This window comes from Pieris rapae, chromosome 14 (genome assembly GCF_905147795.1).
Source record: "Pieris rapae chromosome 14, ilPieRapa1.1, whole genome shotgun sequence".
NCBI classification, from domain to species: Eukaryota; Metazoa; Arthropoda; class Insecta; order Lepidoptera; family Pieridae; genus Pieris; species Pieris rapae.
In genome coordinates, this window is record NC_059522.1 from 2,143,125 (window position 1) to 2,160,485 (window position 17,361).

Genomic DNA, 17,361 nt, shown 5'->3' on the forward strand with positions numbered 1-17,361 from the left:
ACACCAACTAAATCCACTTTGTAATATACGCACTAAAAACGCAGAGATAACCTCAACAATTTCCTTAACGAAAGCATTGACGTTAAAGATTCCCTTTGCCGATAAGAAAAATTCTAAAATACATAATAATTGTTCAACTTTTTACTTTTTTTTTATAGAACACGGGGCAAACGGGCAGAAGGATTAGTTTAAAAAAATACTTTTTTGCATTAGTGTATAAACACACATTGCCGCTACAACTATCTATTATCTATGTATTAAATCTATCAATAAGCGATATTCAGTGGCTTAGATAGATGAGCTATAACATTCCTAGAACCTACCTCAACAGAGGATTACAATGAATTTATCCGTCCGTCGGCATATGTGCGATTAATTTATCTTGCACGCCGCCCTCGTGAGAACCGATTTGTTTACTACTTATTAACATTATGAACTAGATATTTTTTACCAAGCTATATTATATATTTAATTATTTAAAATATTAAACTGAGCTTAATATATTTCCTTGTAAATCGTAGAACTAATTTACCGTAACCATAAGTTATATGTATTTAGTACTATGTGTGTGTCAATATTACAAGTTACAACAGAGAAGTTAGAATCACCTAAGTCATCGTCTCTTTTTGTCTCCTAATTTAACAACAAATCAAGACGCATGCTATAAAGCAAAGGTTTTTATGCTTATTGATAATGTCTTAGAACTGATTACTATTAACCCCCCTACACCCACTTACGGCTGTTTTCTATACTCGATATACTCGATTTATAGTCTAAAATGATACCCACTCCAGATCATTTTAAATCGATCGAAAATCTGTATTTCAATATGACAATCCCTGCTTTGAAATCCTTGGAAAAAAAGGATTGGTCGTTCCTCATGTGGTTTCGTTTTACGCGTTGCCCTAATTTGTCAGGAACTATATAACATAAAACGTATAAATTTATTGTAAAATCATAATAATTTTTATATGGAAATTTATTGAAATATCAATATCTGGTTGGATAGGTATTGAGTATCGAAAGCGGCCGTAAGGGTATCGAAAAACCTTTTTAAGAATCAATTGGTCTGTACATATATTTAATTGTTTTACATTGTACAGTACCTTGAAGGTATGACTTGGTTTATACACCTATTTTCCAATCCTCTGTACAACCTCTGCCTAAAGTTTATTACATAAATTAAAAAACACTAAAATGATTTCGTCTCAAGTTTAAAACAGTAGCATCATACAAACACTTCAAAGTTCTATTCCACTTACGGCTGCGTTTAAAATATAGGATAAATAAACATCACAAGGAATTGTTTATTATGATTATAGAGTTATAACGCTACACCGAAGAAATCTGCTACAGAATACGTAATTATAATATTCTAGACTTTATGACTTTAAACCATTTTGATATATCTAATTGCAATAGTTTTTTTTACGAATGCATGTCAATTGTCACATTCTATCAATGTTGGTATGTTCCCATTTATTAACGTGTTTATATTTATTTATCGGTTGCTCTCAAACATCGTGTTGAAATAAAGATAATCTGATACTTATGAAAATAAGTTTATATCTTCCACACAACTTCCTATGGGACACTTTTAAGAAACTGCAATGTTTAATGAACTTTATTCTCATTCAGAATTTTTATTCATAAAAACTTGTTTTAAGGATATTTAATCATGTATGCATGCATGAGAGCATTTTTAAATGTGTTATGTAAGTCTTCTGGGGTTAGAATCATAAATAAAAAATATTTAAAAAGTAAAATAATGTAACTGTTTTAAATACTTAACGATTACTCTTTTGTTGTATGTTCAGTTAATATCTCTTACTCTTATAATTCTTTTACGATAGTACTTGGTAGTGGTTAAAATTTAATATTCACATATAGTTTTTTAGAACTAAAATAAAACTATTTTTACGTTTAACGTAACACCAAATAATTGAGCTTCTTCAACTAATCAAAGTACCAAGTCATTGTTAACAAAATTATACTAGCTAACAACAACAAAAAGAATAATAGGAGAATGAGTTGTAGGTATATTAATTATCAGGATGTTGGGTTGGTTATACCGGCGCCCATGGACACTCTTAAGTGCGTTGCCGGCCTTTTAAGAATCGGTACGCTCTTTACAAGTACCCTAGTCGAATTGGATCAGAATTGCTTCAGTGGTACCAGCACATAGTGGTGGCAAATACTGCCTTACAAAATGCTAGATTTAGTTAGGTCTAAAGTGATGTTTGGAACCACATTTCGTCACTATATTCGTCCACCTACTGGATATCGGATATAGCACAAGCTAATTAACACGTGATTATTATTTATTTATTAGATTTTTAAATCAATTCCACATTATTTGTTCTATTTACGAGTTCTGTTATCGGACGAGAAAACTGCGAAGCAAACTGTATCAATACATATGCATAGTTTATTTAAAGGCCATTAACGTTTTAATTTACGATTCCGATTAAATCTCATAGAAAATAAACATGGTAGCCATATTTTTATCATTGTTTATTTTTTACGCTTTGTAATGGAAGAATAAAGGTATGAATATTTATTTATGTTATTGTATTCTGAATCGCTAGGTTATTGTTATCTGTTAAGTGTTTTAGGAAATAGGTATCGGAATTGTTATTTTTAATCTTATAATCTTGTTCCTATATTTAAATTGTTTCGCTTAGGTAGAAATTAGATTTTTAATTATTAAAAGTAAAGCCAAGATATATGTGGACATACATATAAAGATAGCAAATACTGAATATTTGAAATATACGAGTAAAAAAATAGTTAAATTCAATCAATTTTTTATCTATGATGAAAAATTAATTCGGTGGCGCCACCTAAAGTTTTGGCTGTAAATAGCTTCCGTTTCTTCAATCATTATAATTTATATACAAGTAGATGACTTACTGTACATGTCATTGATTTATGAATTTGACGTACCGATTACCTTGCGATATTTACCTACACTGTAGCAAGTACTACTAGAAAATTCCATTGCACAGCATTGATTAGAACTTAAGACCACAGGGCGAAGTATAGACACTAAACCAACAGGGCTCATTTAGAAATGTATAGATATTACAGTCACAAAAATTCATTTCAAAAAGAATAACGACTCTATAATTTATGAATCATATTTACAATAAGTCCCATAAATCCAATTGAAGTGTCAAAACAATTCAACTTATTTGGGACCACCTACAAAATATCAATCGACTGTTGACATCTCTTTCAAATTTCTCACGGGTGAATAAACAAAAATATTTCGGTGCAAAGGATCGGGCGATTAGCCCGCTCAAACAAAATAAACAATGGCAATTTATAACTCGGCCGATGCCATCTTTGATGTATGAATTATGAGTTTTTTTATAGACAGTGTCTATGTCTATTATAGGCTTCAAATGAAAATGGCATAGCTTTGTTAGTTATAGAAAAAAAAAGATTTCATCAAAAATAATAAAGAAATTGCACTATTGAGACTGTTTCATTGACATCTTAACTGTCAATAATTTCTATATAACACTTATTAATATGTATGTATAATAATTAAAATGTTGCACAACAATATTATTTTCTGTTTCAGCATAGGACAGGTTGAGAAGTTATTTTTATCATTGTTTTTAACTTACACAACTGAAATAAACGTTAATATTGATTAAATACTGTATTTCAGTTGAATTTTTACTATATTTTCGTAAATGTCATTAATAGAAGTATTAGTCATGTGGAATCAATTCACAAACTTTGAATTTAGTCACACGACTTTAATTAAGAATTTTAGTAATATAACAATAATTACAAATTAAATTAGTGAGTTCATTATATTATATATATTTAAATATGCGAATCGCTGCTAGTTTCATTTTTTTTATTTTTTTGACGATCATATGTGTACTGGTTTACCTATATGAATAAAGATATTTTGAGTTTGAGTTATTGAGTTTAAAGTCCGATTAGGTAAAGATAGATTTAAAGTTTTATTTTTAATAGATTTTCACGCCGTATTTGAGGACCAAAACCAATGTAAAAATATACAAGTTTAACCGACACGGTGTAGTTTAATGTAATTGTTAAAACTATTTTCAGTTTCAGTCGGTTTAGAAAGCTAGAAAATCTAAAAAATTGCAAATATTTAACAAAATGAAGAAGTTATAAAATCTAAAATTGCCTGACATTACATCAAATCGTCTCAATTCTTCATAAAAACATTTGTCTACAACGTCACAGCTGTAAAACATATTAAACCATTAAGTTGGCAGTAAATTTAAAAAAGGTGAAAGCATGCTGAAGGATTGAACAAAATTAGCAGATAAGATAAGGTAGGGGATTCTGCAATATGTAACTTTTTCACCCTACACGTGTTATAGTACTAAATATAGTATAATTTTTGTGGGATTCAAAGTTAAAAATGTATGCTGAAATAGCTCATTTGAAACTATATACGGTACCTACAATCATTAAGACCCGCATTTTAGTCCCAAACATGAATATGTCACAGAAGGCTTACCTACTAATTTATAAATGAATCTATATCATGTACTAGACATGATATATCAATATATATCATGTCTAGTGTCTATCAATGTAACGGCCAATGTAACATATGGACTTATTAATTGGTCTGAAATAAATGATTTTATTATTTACTAGCTGACCCGGCGAACTTTGTTCCGCCTTAATGGCAATAAATAAGCAGTTTGGGTTTTTTTATTGGAAAAAATACAAAAAAATTAAATACCTACATTAATCATTCATTATTATTTCTGTATTTTAGTACATAGGTTGCTCTTCCCTTAAGTACCTTGTGATACACATTTTTTCATTTTTTGTTTTATTATCAGGCGCAAAAACAAACAACGCTGATGGTCTTCCGACCCGTGAACATGCCACGTATAATTGACCATGGGAAAAACATGAATGTTCTAGATTTAAACCACAAACTTTTAAGGATTGGCCTTGTGATTTGTTGATGGTCATGGCAAATGCAAGACGTATCGGAAATTGAAGTCTTTTAAATTCAAACGGCATATCGGTTGGGATCATCGGGATCCTCGGAATAAGAACTTCCTCACCTTTGAATTTTCCTATCATTATCGTAGCGTAAATTACATTGTTCTTCAATTTTCTAACCACCAAACGCATACCATTATGTAGTTCAGGTCATCTACATCTTTATTCTTTTTCTTCTTTTTTATCAGTAAGCAATGTAACTCTCATGTTTGTTGTCAGCTGCAGTTTCGTCACATAGCGCCATAGATTTGACGATTTGAGGCAAGCGTTTATTTCGTCGACAGCCGTAGATCTTGGAATTACTGGCAGTATTTGGCGGAAATCGCCAGACAGTAAAATCATTGCTCCTCCAAAACATCTCGATTCATTGCGTAAATCTTTTAATGTTCGGTTAAGTGCTTCCAATGCACGTTTATGCGCCATTGTGCATTCGTCCCAGATGATGATTTTCGATGCCGCTAAAACTTTGGCCATTGCTGAGTGTTTTGCAATATTACACGTTGGTTCTCCAATAGTTTGAAGATTTAACGGTAATTTAATTTCTGAATGAGCCGTACGGCATCCTTCTAACAATGTGGCTGCTATTTCAGAAGAAGTAACTGCAACCGCTATGTTGGATCTCGCCCGAACAGTTGCTAAAACTAATGACATGAGGAATGTCTTGCCAGTTCCACCAAGGGCATCTAGGAAATATAAACCACCATTTTCATCATCGTTTGCCTTCATTAAAGTATCATAAACTTCCTTTTGTTGGTATTTCAACAGGGGTACATTCGTTTGAACTACTAAATCTAATTCCTGGTGATCATATTCACGTTCCCGTTCCAATACTCGATTAAATGCGTCATTCGACAACAACAACAAATAGAAACATTCATCATTCTTTGGATGAACTGTATACATACGACAATACCGAGTTTTATAGTTCTCTTCACTGTTTATACGAATGGGCAATAGCACTATCATTATAATTAAATTGTAAATTGTAAAAATAATTAAACGTATTTATTTAATAGAAATATTTTGAATATTGATTTCTTACAAATATCAAATTGTCATATATACGTCATTACATAGCTGTCATTATACGTCAATTACATAGCTATCATTTGCGTTTTATTATTCCAAGTCTGATTCTTATTTGTTATACCACTTTTTATAGTGACTGACGTTTCATGTCAAGTCCCACGGGAACGCTGTCGAACGGGATAAAAAGTATCCTATGTCCGTCTCCTGGCTCTAAGCTACCTCCATACCAATTTTCACTCAAATCTGTTCTTTCGTTCTTGAGTTATAAGTGGTGTAACTAACACGACTTTCTTTTATATATATAGATTACTAGCTGACCCGGCGAACTTTGTTCCGCCTTAATGGCAATAAATAAGCAGTTTGGGTTTTTTTATTGGAAAAAATACAAAAAAATTAAATACCTACATTAATCATTCATTATTATTTCTGTATTTTAGTACATAGGTTGCTCTTCCCTTAAGTACCTTGTGATACACATTTTTTCATTTATTGTTTTATTATCAGGCGCAAAAACAAACAACGCTGATGGTCTTCCGACCCGTGAACATGCCACGTATAATTGACCATGGGAAAAACATGAATGTTCTAGATTTAAACCACAAACTTTTAAGGATTGGCCTTGTGATTTGTTGATGGTCATGGCAAATGCAAGACGTATCGGAAATTGAAGTCTTTTAAATTCAAACGGCATATCGGTTGGGATCATCGGGATCCTCGGAATAAGAACTTCCTCACCTTTGAATTTTCCTATCATTATCGTAGCGTAAATTACATTGTTCTTCAATTTTCTAACCACCAAACGCATACCATTATGTAGTTCAGGTCATCTACATCTTTATTCTTTTTCTTCTTTTTTATCAGTAAGCAATGTAACTCTCATGTTTGTTGTCAGCTGCAGTTTCGTCACATAGCGCCATAGATTTGACGATTTGAGGCAAGCGTTTATTTCGTCGACAGCCGTAGATCTTGGAATTACTGGCAGTATTTGGCGGAAATCGCCAGACAGTAAAATCATTGCTCCTCCAAAACATCTCGATTCATTGCGTAAATCTTTTAATGTTCGGTTAAGTGCTTCCAATGCACGTTTATGCGCCATTGTGCATTCGTCCCAGATGATGATTTTCGATGCCGCTAAAACTTTGGCCATTGCTGAGTGTTTTGCAATATTACACGTTGGTTCTCCAATAGTTTGAAGATTTAACGGTAATTTAATTTCTGAATGAGCCGTACGGCATCCTTCTAACAATGTGGCTGCTATTTCAGAAGAAGCAACTGCAACCGCTATGTTGGATCTCGCCCGAACAGTTGCTAAAACTAATGACATGAGGAATGTCTTGCCAGTTCCACCAAGGGCATCTAGGAAATATAAACCACCATTTTCATCATCGTTTGCCTTCATTAAAGTATCATAAACTTCCTTTTGTTGGTATTTCAACAGGGGTACATTCGTTTGAACTACTAAATCTAATTCCTGGTGATCATATTCACGTTCCCGTTCCAATACTCGATTAAATGCGTCATTCGACAACAACAACAAATAGAAACATTCATCATTCTTTGGATGAACTGTATACATACGACAATACCGAGTTTTATAGTTCTCTTCACTGTTTATACGAATGGGCAATAGCACTATCATTATAATTAAATTGTAAATTGTAAAAATAATTAAACGTATTTATTTAATAGAAATATTTTGAATATTGATTTCTTACAAATATCAAATTGTCATATATACGTCATTACATAGCTGTCATTATACGTCAATTACATAGCTATCATTTGCGTTTTATTATTCCAAGTCTGATTCTTATTTGTTATACCACTTTTTATAGTGACTGACGTTTCATGTCAAGTCCCACGGGAACGCTGTCGAACGGGATAAAAAGTATCCTATGTCCGTCTCCTGGCTCTAAGCTACCTCCATACCAATTTTCACTCAAATCTGTTCTTTCGTTCTTGAGTTATAAGTGGTGTAACTAACACGACTTTCTTTTATATATATAGATTATAATACAATTTGTAGGCTTAATCTGTATTATTATATACGGAAAATTTTAACAAAAAATATTGTAAATTCGTCATACAATTAGTAGTCAAGAAAAATCTTCTACCCCTAAACGCATAGCAAATAAGTGGCTTTGTGAAAGTCTCTCTCTCTCTCTATTAAGCAAGAGCAAGCGTGGAAGCTGGCTGATCTTGGAGAAATATTTTTGACTTTGTGTTCTAAATCTAATAATTATTTCTAGAGAGCGAAGTTTTCTTTCAACCAAATTTGTTTAAAGATAAATCTATGTGCTGTTCTTGTGAATTATATAACCGAAAAATTTAAATATATTAGATATTTAAACAATGATTGAAAATGTTATTAATAACTTAACCCCATAAGTTATAATCTGCTATCTCCGTTATGCTCCAGATGTTAAATGTCAACTGGCCGATTCCGTATGACAGATTTTTTACTCTGTGTAACGGTATAATTTATGCTGCACTTGAAATTAGCATAACCTCAAGAGCTCTCTTGAAATTGACTATAAAACAGACGTATGTTTAGAAATTAAAAAAACTATTTTTTAAGGCCATAATTCTACATCGACACAGTTGCCTCCTTTAGGGAATTTATATATTACCCGATCAGTAGAATAAGAAATAACGAGACGGTTTAAATAATGAAATAACTTTTGTTTTCACGGTGAAATTTGCATGTTCACATGTCACAGTTATTTTTATATGGAACTGGCCCTATTGGAGGGTTCGTCTGTTCAGAAGATGCCTATTAAGCCGCCGCTTGAAGGAATTTATGTTTTACGCATTAGGATTGAAGCAAGGAGATCAATTTCTTTGCTGTCTTCACAAACGACGATCGAAATCCTTGAATGTGGCACTACTGCAAGCACAAGCAAGCGGCAAGACTGGTTGTGTGAAGGATTCTTCCGAGTGCAATGTATAGCAGACTTTCTTTAAATTCATTGAACATTAAAACTCATTGATTTTGATTGGTTTTAATTTTATCTCCATTAGGCTGTTTTATCCAAACTGACCATAAAAAGTTACTGAAATGCTAAACTATTTTTGAATAATGAACTGTAATATACTGTTTTTCTAATGTTTTCTTTATTTTTTCTAATATTTGGGCCACCCACATTGAAGATAAAAATGCTTGGTCATCCTGTCTAATTAAAACTTAATATATTAATCTGACTGTACTTTGTAGGATTCAACGTAGTATTAATATGATTAATAGGAGAAATAAAAATTATTCAAATTAATTTTTAAGTGGTTTATAAAGTCCGTAGCTTGCTGGTCATAACTCGTTTACGTCCATTTCACAGTTAATTTGATCTTGTTATTTATTTATCGCGTCGCAATAAAAAATAATAATAATAAAAGCTAACAGCATTCATAACACCCAAGAATTATACTTAATATAACTGAATATTATTGACGAATTGGGCCCCAACTAGTTCACGCATCTAAATCTTATATCTTTAAACGATTCTTGTATATATATATATATATATATATATATATATATATATATATATAATTGGAATCTCGGAATCGGCTCCAACGATTTTCATGAAATTTAGTATACAGAGGGTTTCTCTATCTCTAATTTAGCTAGGAATCATTTCTAGAGAATGTCATTTTATTTGTGTTTTATCAACTTAAACATAGAATTGCTCGTTTAAAGATGTCAGTCAAATAAAAACTTAAATATGAAAAAAATTATCTTTATTCGATAATTATATTCATATTTCATAATTTTATTAGTATATAATTCATACTTAAATAAAATTTAGAAAAAACACGATTTATAAAAAAAAATACCGAGCTAAGCTCGGTCATCCAGGTCCTTGAATAAAAATGAAGCATCATGTTACAAGCTTTTAAATCCTTTAATTTATTATCTATTTCGTCATCATTTGTTTTTAATAGATAAGTAGTTGATCAGCGCTTGACACACGTCGATGTAAAACATCGTCACGAAACGTCAAATTCACATATAGATAGAAAGTTGAGGCTTAAAAACTACGACCGAATGAATAATTCTAAGTATATAAACATACTATACAGCTCGCACAAGCCTATCGAACGGATCTGAACTGATCTGACGCGCTTGTGATTAGGTACAATATTTTTTCTCCAAAATTATACATCTTTTTTTTCTCCGAAATAATACGTGTTTATTTTTGGCTCTAGCACGGTTTGTGCATTAGCCAGCGTCAAGTATCTATTATATGTCTTAACCCTCATCCTCAACCTAAATTACAGATTAAATTATAATCTGCACTTCAGGAAATGCAGATTATATACATCTTCACGTAACCATTCCGGTGTTCGAAATTTAAAAATTTATTTGAAAGCGATAGTCAAGCATGTTTGTCTTATAACATGTCAATGTTAATTAATGAGCGGGCAGGGTGGGCGACATTTTTTGTGGTAATTAAGCGATCGCCGGAACACAGCTAGCTCGAGCAGCTACTAATTGCCTATGCGCACAAATTGTGAGTCTAATTTTATATTATTAATAAGCAATTGTTTTGCATAAATAATACTTTCAATAACGTGATTACTTCACAGTGTGCCCCTTATATGCCATATGGATAATGCGAGCCGATTTTTGAGTAAGTTTTTATATATGTAGTCAAAACTTTAACGTTACGTAAAATACCTTTTGAGTAGATGAGATATATATTGATGAGAACGTATATGGCTTGGTTAATTCTGGTTTTCCAATAAATATATTATATATATGAACGTTATTATTTTCCCTAAAAATTGGTGTCTGGCTGACTAAACTGGTGGTAAAGCCACTGCCAGTCAGCCAGACACTGTTTATGAAACCACAAACCAGTATTGTCTATGAAAAGAGCGAAAAAAGGTTTTAATCGGAAACATGTGTCTTCTTGGGGTTAAATTGGACTAGATAGAGTCTCGTCTTTAGACTTTAGAAAGTTTATTTACTTTTCGTTTGTTTCGCTTATTAAGTATTAACTTATAACTTAAAATATATGTATTATAATTTCCCCAAAAATTCGTTTTGCATACACTTTAATATTGCATATGGAATGATAAGTTTTTGGTGTTACTCAAATCCTTACGTTTTCATGATCTGTGCATAACCCTTTTAACATATAATTTCAATCTGCTAATCTAAATGTAACCTTTATCGTAAGTAGCACGCTCACTAAATCCGTCCATCGCCAGAGCGATCGATTAATTCCAGTCATATTTCTCTGGTTGAGTAAACCGCGTGCTTGAGGCGTTCATTCATCCATCTGTCGTCGGGTGCGCGCGCGCAGTCGATGCGACGATTGATATTTGGCGCTGTCGATTAGTTAAATGTGTGATGACCTTTAGCTACTTTTTGTCATATTTACGTAAGCATGTAAAAACAATGTTCAAACTCGTATGGCGTAATCTGAATCTAGTTCTAGCCTACTTTCATATTAACGTGACGGCGTTTGAGTCCTAGCTTAGGCACGGCAAAAAAAAAGTTTTTTTACGCCGGCTTTTTCTCTCGGCTAACACCTTCTGTCATCTATGCCGATGAGCAGGGATGCCAACAGGCTCGAATTTAATGACGTGGAATAAGAGATGCCATTATGATCCTATATTCCAAAATAAACGTATTTTTTTTATTTATTTTTTATTTTACGGTCTTTGTACTTGTCTTGTTAGACCGTTACACCTGAAAACTAATAATTTAGACCTTAAATTGTATTTGTTATTTTAATTTAAAAAATTCCGATCAACTATTTATCATTTGACCTAGTTATTAAGAGCTAAAGTTCCTCTCTGGCGTTTGCCCTTGTTTGTTTTGTCATTTGCGTTCCCTTGGCAATCTAATTCTTGAAATTCCTAGTCATAAAACTGAATTCTATCACTCCGCTACTGTGCAAAGTTTTATATCAGACGGCTCAATAATTTTAATAATCTTCTTATTGATCATTTATTGTCCGCCTCGTAATTAACTAAGTACTTATATATATTAATTTAACTCATTAAGCCTTGGATTAGCTTTTATACTTTTGTTTATATTTTTATTATTATTTTTGGGATCGCCTTTATTTTAGTTATCTAAAGCTAGAGTAGCGTGTTATTTTATGTTATTTTTGTTAATTATTTACGCACTTTTTGAATTTTACTCTCTGTAGGTGTTTCTTTTTATTGTTCCATACTACATTACTACTACTATTGCCTTGAAGAAATAGCTTGTTGGGGATTAGGCTGCCCGTTGCCTAACTTATGTAATCTATTTCTCTGAAATTTCGTTGAATCATATGATTTACGAGTACATACTCGTAAGCATGCCCCATAGGTAAACTTCATATAGTAAAATCCTTTTAACTAGAGAAACGATTGAATTAATAAACTGAATTATTTTATTATTGCTCACACATTGATTTCAAATATCGTGGTGAAATATAACTTCATTTTTAACATACGAGCAGAACTAATTTCTATTGGTATAATAACATCAATACTAAGATAGATTATCTAAGTGAGATTGGCTTTATTTTTTAATAATTTGCGACGCCTGGACAGTCGCCTAATACAGAGTATATTTATGGGCATTATTCTTAAAAATATATTGTCTATGTTTACAAGAATAATACCTTTGTAAAATTGATGTGTTATATTGTTTAAAATTTGATCCTGCATGAGATATCCTTATACGTCCTGATATACTATAAATTTACTCAAAACTAATAACATAATATATAAAAATATACCTAACAACTAACCTTAAAACTTATTATTAAAAGGAGTCCCTTTAGGCAAGGTTCATTACTGTACAAATAAGGCATTTTTTTCACCGCGAAACTTTTTGTAATAAACATTCTAATCCAATCACTTTGTAATATTTTGAGGCCCTAATTATTTATGTAAGCCAATATGAAAAACTCGATACAGTAGCGTTATGATTATACAAAATACACATAATAAGAATCTGATAAAATCTGCTAAAAAAGACGAGATATTTTTTTCTTCGAATTATAAATTCTTTATGAATTTATATGAAACATTTTGAAATTAATTTTCAAAACAATATTTCAGACATCAAAGGACACAAATTAAGAAATTATTGTATTTAGCCAAATATTAACCGTTTGGTACCAAAAAAATAAATTATTTTTCATTTAAATTCATAATTTGGAATTAGGCAGTCGTCATTATATATGGTATTACCTCCACGGAATCGGCAAACAAAGACTCAAAAACCTAACTAAATCTAAAATAACAAAAGCAAGGCTGACCGTCCATCTGTCTGGGCTGGTGCCACTCGTCTCTCCACTCCTGGCCCTCCATCACATCACTTGGACGATTATTTTTTCAACGGGACACTATAAATCAGTTTTCTGTGCGTACGCGCAGATCGCGGCGCGAGGAGACTGCGTCTGTCGTCGGCGGCTGTTAACGCGAGACCGCCTACCGCCCGCCCAACGCCCATACGCACCCTATGTGTTCATTATGTATACATTTAGTTATTTTTTTTCATTAGAATTTGTTCATGAGGTAATGAACAAATGATTCTAATGAAAAAAAAACACTTACTTTTACACTTCTCATTTTATACTTAAAGAATACTCATTAACTTATTAACCATAGTATATTTTTGTTGTTTCTATCTATCTTCAAATATCCTATCTAAAGATTTTAACTTATACCAGTTTTTAAAATAATTAAATATAGGTATGTTTTAAACATAGACATGTATTTTTTAATATCATTTGTACGGTTTTATTTATTTTATTTGGTTTATATTGATTATCAAATATGAGTGTAAACAGCGAATAATCCATCGCCAAAAATCTCTTCGTAGGGTTTGGTTAATGGGATGCAGATAGGAGATCGATCGACTGTCACGGTCTGATCTCAGATTGTGGATTAATTATTGGGTTCGGGCGTAAAGCAACACCTCAAGTATCGATTGTTTAAAGTTGCCAGTTATTTATTCTCTAAATAGCGCGTGCCGATAGACGGGAACAGGTAACACTCTATTTATGAGGTCTGGTAGTTTTATTTACGTCTCATGTAAACAAACCAACCTATATTGTACATAATATATAATAAATTAGATTACTGGCCACATTGTACTTACCTCGAATAAAAATAGCAATAGGTATAGGTATATCCAGCTGTAAGACCGAAGAGCTGCAAGCTACTTCGGACAAAGAATAAGTCTCGCTATTCAAATGGGTAACGCTGCCAGTATCTTTGGAATCTTGCATAAAGGGACGTCTATTAGTAATATTTTAGTAATTAGATTTTAGGGTTTTAGTTTTTAGATGTGTTAAGGAAATTATAAAGTTTAGGAATGACTAAAAAACATTTTTTAATAGCAACATATGTTTAAGAAATATATACTACATTTACAACATTCTTAACATACACAGCAGTATTTAAAAAGATAGATTTTAGGGTTTTAGTTTTTAGATGTGTTAAGGAAATTATAAAGTTTAGGAATGACTAAAAAACATTTTTAATAGCAACATATGTTTAAGAAATATATACTACATTTACAACATTCTTAACATACACAGCAGTATTTAAAAACGATAAATATAAAATTTAACATGTTTTGTCCATGTGGCAATGTACCTTTAACACTGGTAGCAATTCCTCAATCAATCAAAAAGGATGAAACAAGCAAGGAATGCACCCGCTCTGGTGACACCGCTACTGTCTACCAGGCACCAATTTAAATCTTTAATCAGCGCCCATGCGCTTGATTCCTACAGCCAAAGAGTCTCTCCTCCAAAGGGAACTAAACCTAAGTTCGAGTAAGAACTATGTATTTCGTCGTTTATCATTTTCCGCCTTTAGGTACTGCTGCTGCGCCAACTTTTCGCCCGAAGGTATCGAATAGTTTAATATTTATCTAATAAGTGTAACGAAATATTTATCTAATAAAATCTGCTCGTACATACAATGACCACTATTTAGGCATTGACTTGTTTAGGTTATCGCGGAATGTGGTTAAAAAATAAGAATATACATAGCGCAAAATCATCTACATCATAAGCACGACACACATACACACCATCACGTACACACACACACCCACACTTTACACCATTACACAACACAACCAATTTAGGCTTAATTAATTAAATTTAATCAGTTAGTTAATTGTATTAAATACTTTGTTTGTTTGTTCCCTTTTCTAAATCTTTTTGTTATATAATGTATCATGTATTCCATCTGTGGCTATGTTCTCGGTGTATTTGTTTGCTATTATATGTATTTTGTGTTAGCTGTAGGAGTACAAAATAAATAAATAAATAAGTGTAACGGGTAAAAGAGAATGATATCAGGACTTTTCCATCTATTTGTATTGGTGCGTGGTGCGTCATGTCCTTGCTAAGAAAGCCAGCCAAGCTCCTTTAAGAAGCTCAGAAGTTTCCTGTGCCCTCCGCATAGCGTCTGAGGATTTCTGCTCGTTGAAACAGCCTCTGCACAAGGGTAGGTAAGTAAAAAATGTTCCTAGGTATTAGATTTTGACTTACACCATTTGCGCAAAGAACCCCGTGGGTATATCAACCCAACCCCAATCTGGGATTTTTAAATTACGTATACCTACTAAATAAGTTTTGACTGAATCTTACACATATTGAGTTGGTATTGCGTAGGTAATTGTATTGGTACCTAATTGTCACAGCAATTATGTAAACGTGACAAAACAATCCTAATAATCCATAAAAAAGTGTGTAGCAAAAATGTAGCACCGTTTTTCATGGGATAATAAGTTCAATCGTCATTATATACATATTTTAAAATGTTTGTGATAATTAGGTTTATAAAGTGGTGTCGCCAAAGTTAAATGGCGTTTGGTTAAAAAATAGGTACAGTTAAAACATGAAAAAAAATTATTTCATTTTCCTAAATACGTAAATACTAAAACAATTAAATATTTCAATTATATACCTATACAATACAATAAATCTATAAGCAATATCTACTGGGATATCGCGATCAGAAACTTTTAAAACTATTCACATACAATCTCGCTGTGAATCCTAGAATATATTTATATTAAGTGATGTTATTTTACTAAAATATATTCTCCGAAAGAATCAAAAGCATTTCTTCAGAATTTATATTCCCCGATTGCCTGATTAAGGCGTCCCATAACTGTCTCTTTCACACTGATAATAAAACGCTCAGTAAGAAAGAGATAGACATGCAATGGGCGGGGCGTCCTCGTGCGTATTCGTAGACATTTGAGAATTTGTTTCATTAAAATAAGAACAAAGTTATTGTTATTTGTCTGAGAATTGATTTGAAATGGAAATAGTTACTAATAAACTAAATCTATGAACATTGTAAGTCTTGTTTCTATATTTATTTGACAGTTATTTTTATTTACACAACAAATATTAGCGGGCTCTAGTTTTCAGCAAATAGACACGGGAAAGGCAAGAAAGATGTCATTACAGTATAGGAGAATTCAAAGTAGGTAATATGGAAATAGTCTTGCTCATAGTATATCTATTAGCAAGACTATTTCCACGGATTGAGTAGAGAAACTTTAAATGTTTAGACAATTTTTTTATATGTATAACAATGATTGACAAAATATTTATATATCAAATATTTTCACTTTGTTTATACAAATCTAAAAATAAAGATCTTTATTGTTATTTGTCGAAGTGACTCGATGCTATGGAAGACATCATTACGTACAAACCTACTTTGGAACATTCTTGTGCTGAATAAAATCGATATTATTTATAAATGACTGCTTTTTCTATGCGGACATCGTCTCGTTTCTGAATCTTGGAAACTCCGATTGCGATTCCGACATTTCTGTAAGACAGAGAATCAATATAACACTGGAAGTATTGTCCATCAAACTAATTTAACCCAGTGAGTCATAATAGTTTTTATAAAAGTTTATTGCTCTTGCATTTCCGAAGCTCTTGGCTTTATTTACGTTTATAGTGTAAGCGACGACAGCGTTAACGACGCATCTTCCTGCCGCGCATTTGTCTGTCAACGCGCACTTGGTACCGGATGCATAGAAAAACGTTTGCGTCTAGGCCTTGCTACAGAATATAAAATTAAATATTTTTGTAACTAATGCGATAAATATATCTCTTTAGGTATATATTTCATAATTTTATCTTCACTAAGGAAATTAAATATTTACATTATATTTATTTAATTGCTAAGTCTTTTTAACAATATTTTTGTTAAAGCAGCAACCATGACTTCTCCCTATTTTTTTTAATAGTAAATAGTTGGGTAGGTCTTATTGTATAAACCAGAAATCCTGGATGTACTTACTAGACCAGGGACTAGTTA

At 32.0% G+C, this 17,361-nt stretch overlaps 1 protein-coding gene across 1 annotated transcript in view; it reads right to left on the reverse strand.

Moving 5' to 3' along the window:
* The window catches only part of LOC110991481 (T-box transcription factor TBX1), a 33,216-nt gene extending 19,750 nt beyond the window's left edge, over positions 1–13,466 (reverse strand). Inside the window, exon 1 of the mRNA XM_022256852.2 lies at positions 13,311–13,466. Coding sequence (XP_022112544.2) covers positions 13,311–13,362 — 52 coding nt within the window. The 5' untranslated portion in view covers positions 13,363–13,466. The remainder of the gene's footprint in view (positions 1–13,310) is intronic.
* Positions 13,467–17,361: the final 3,895 nt, after the last annotated feature.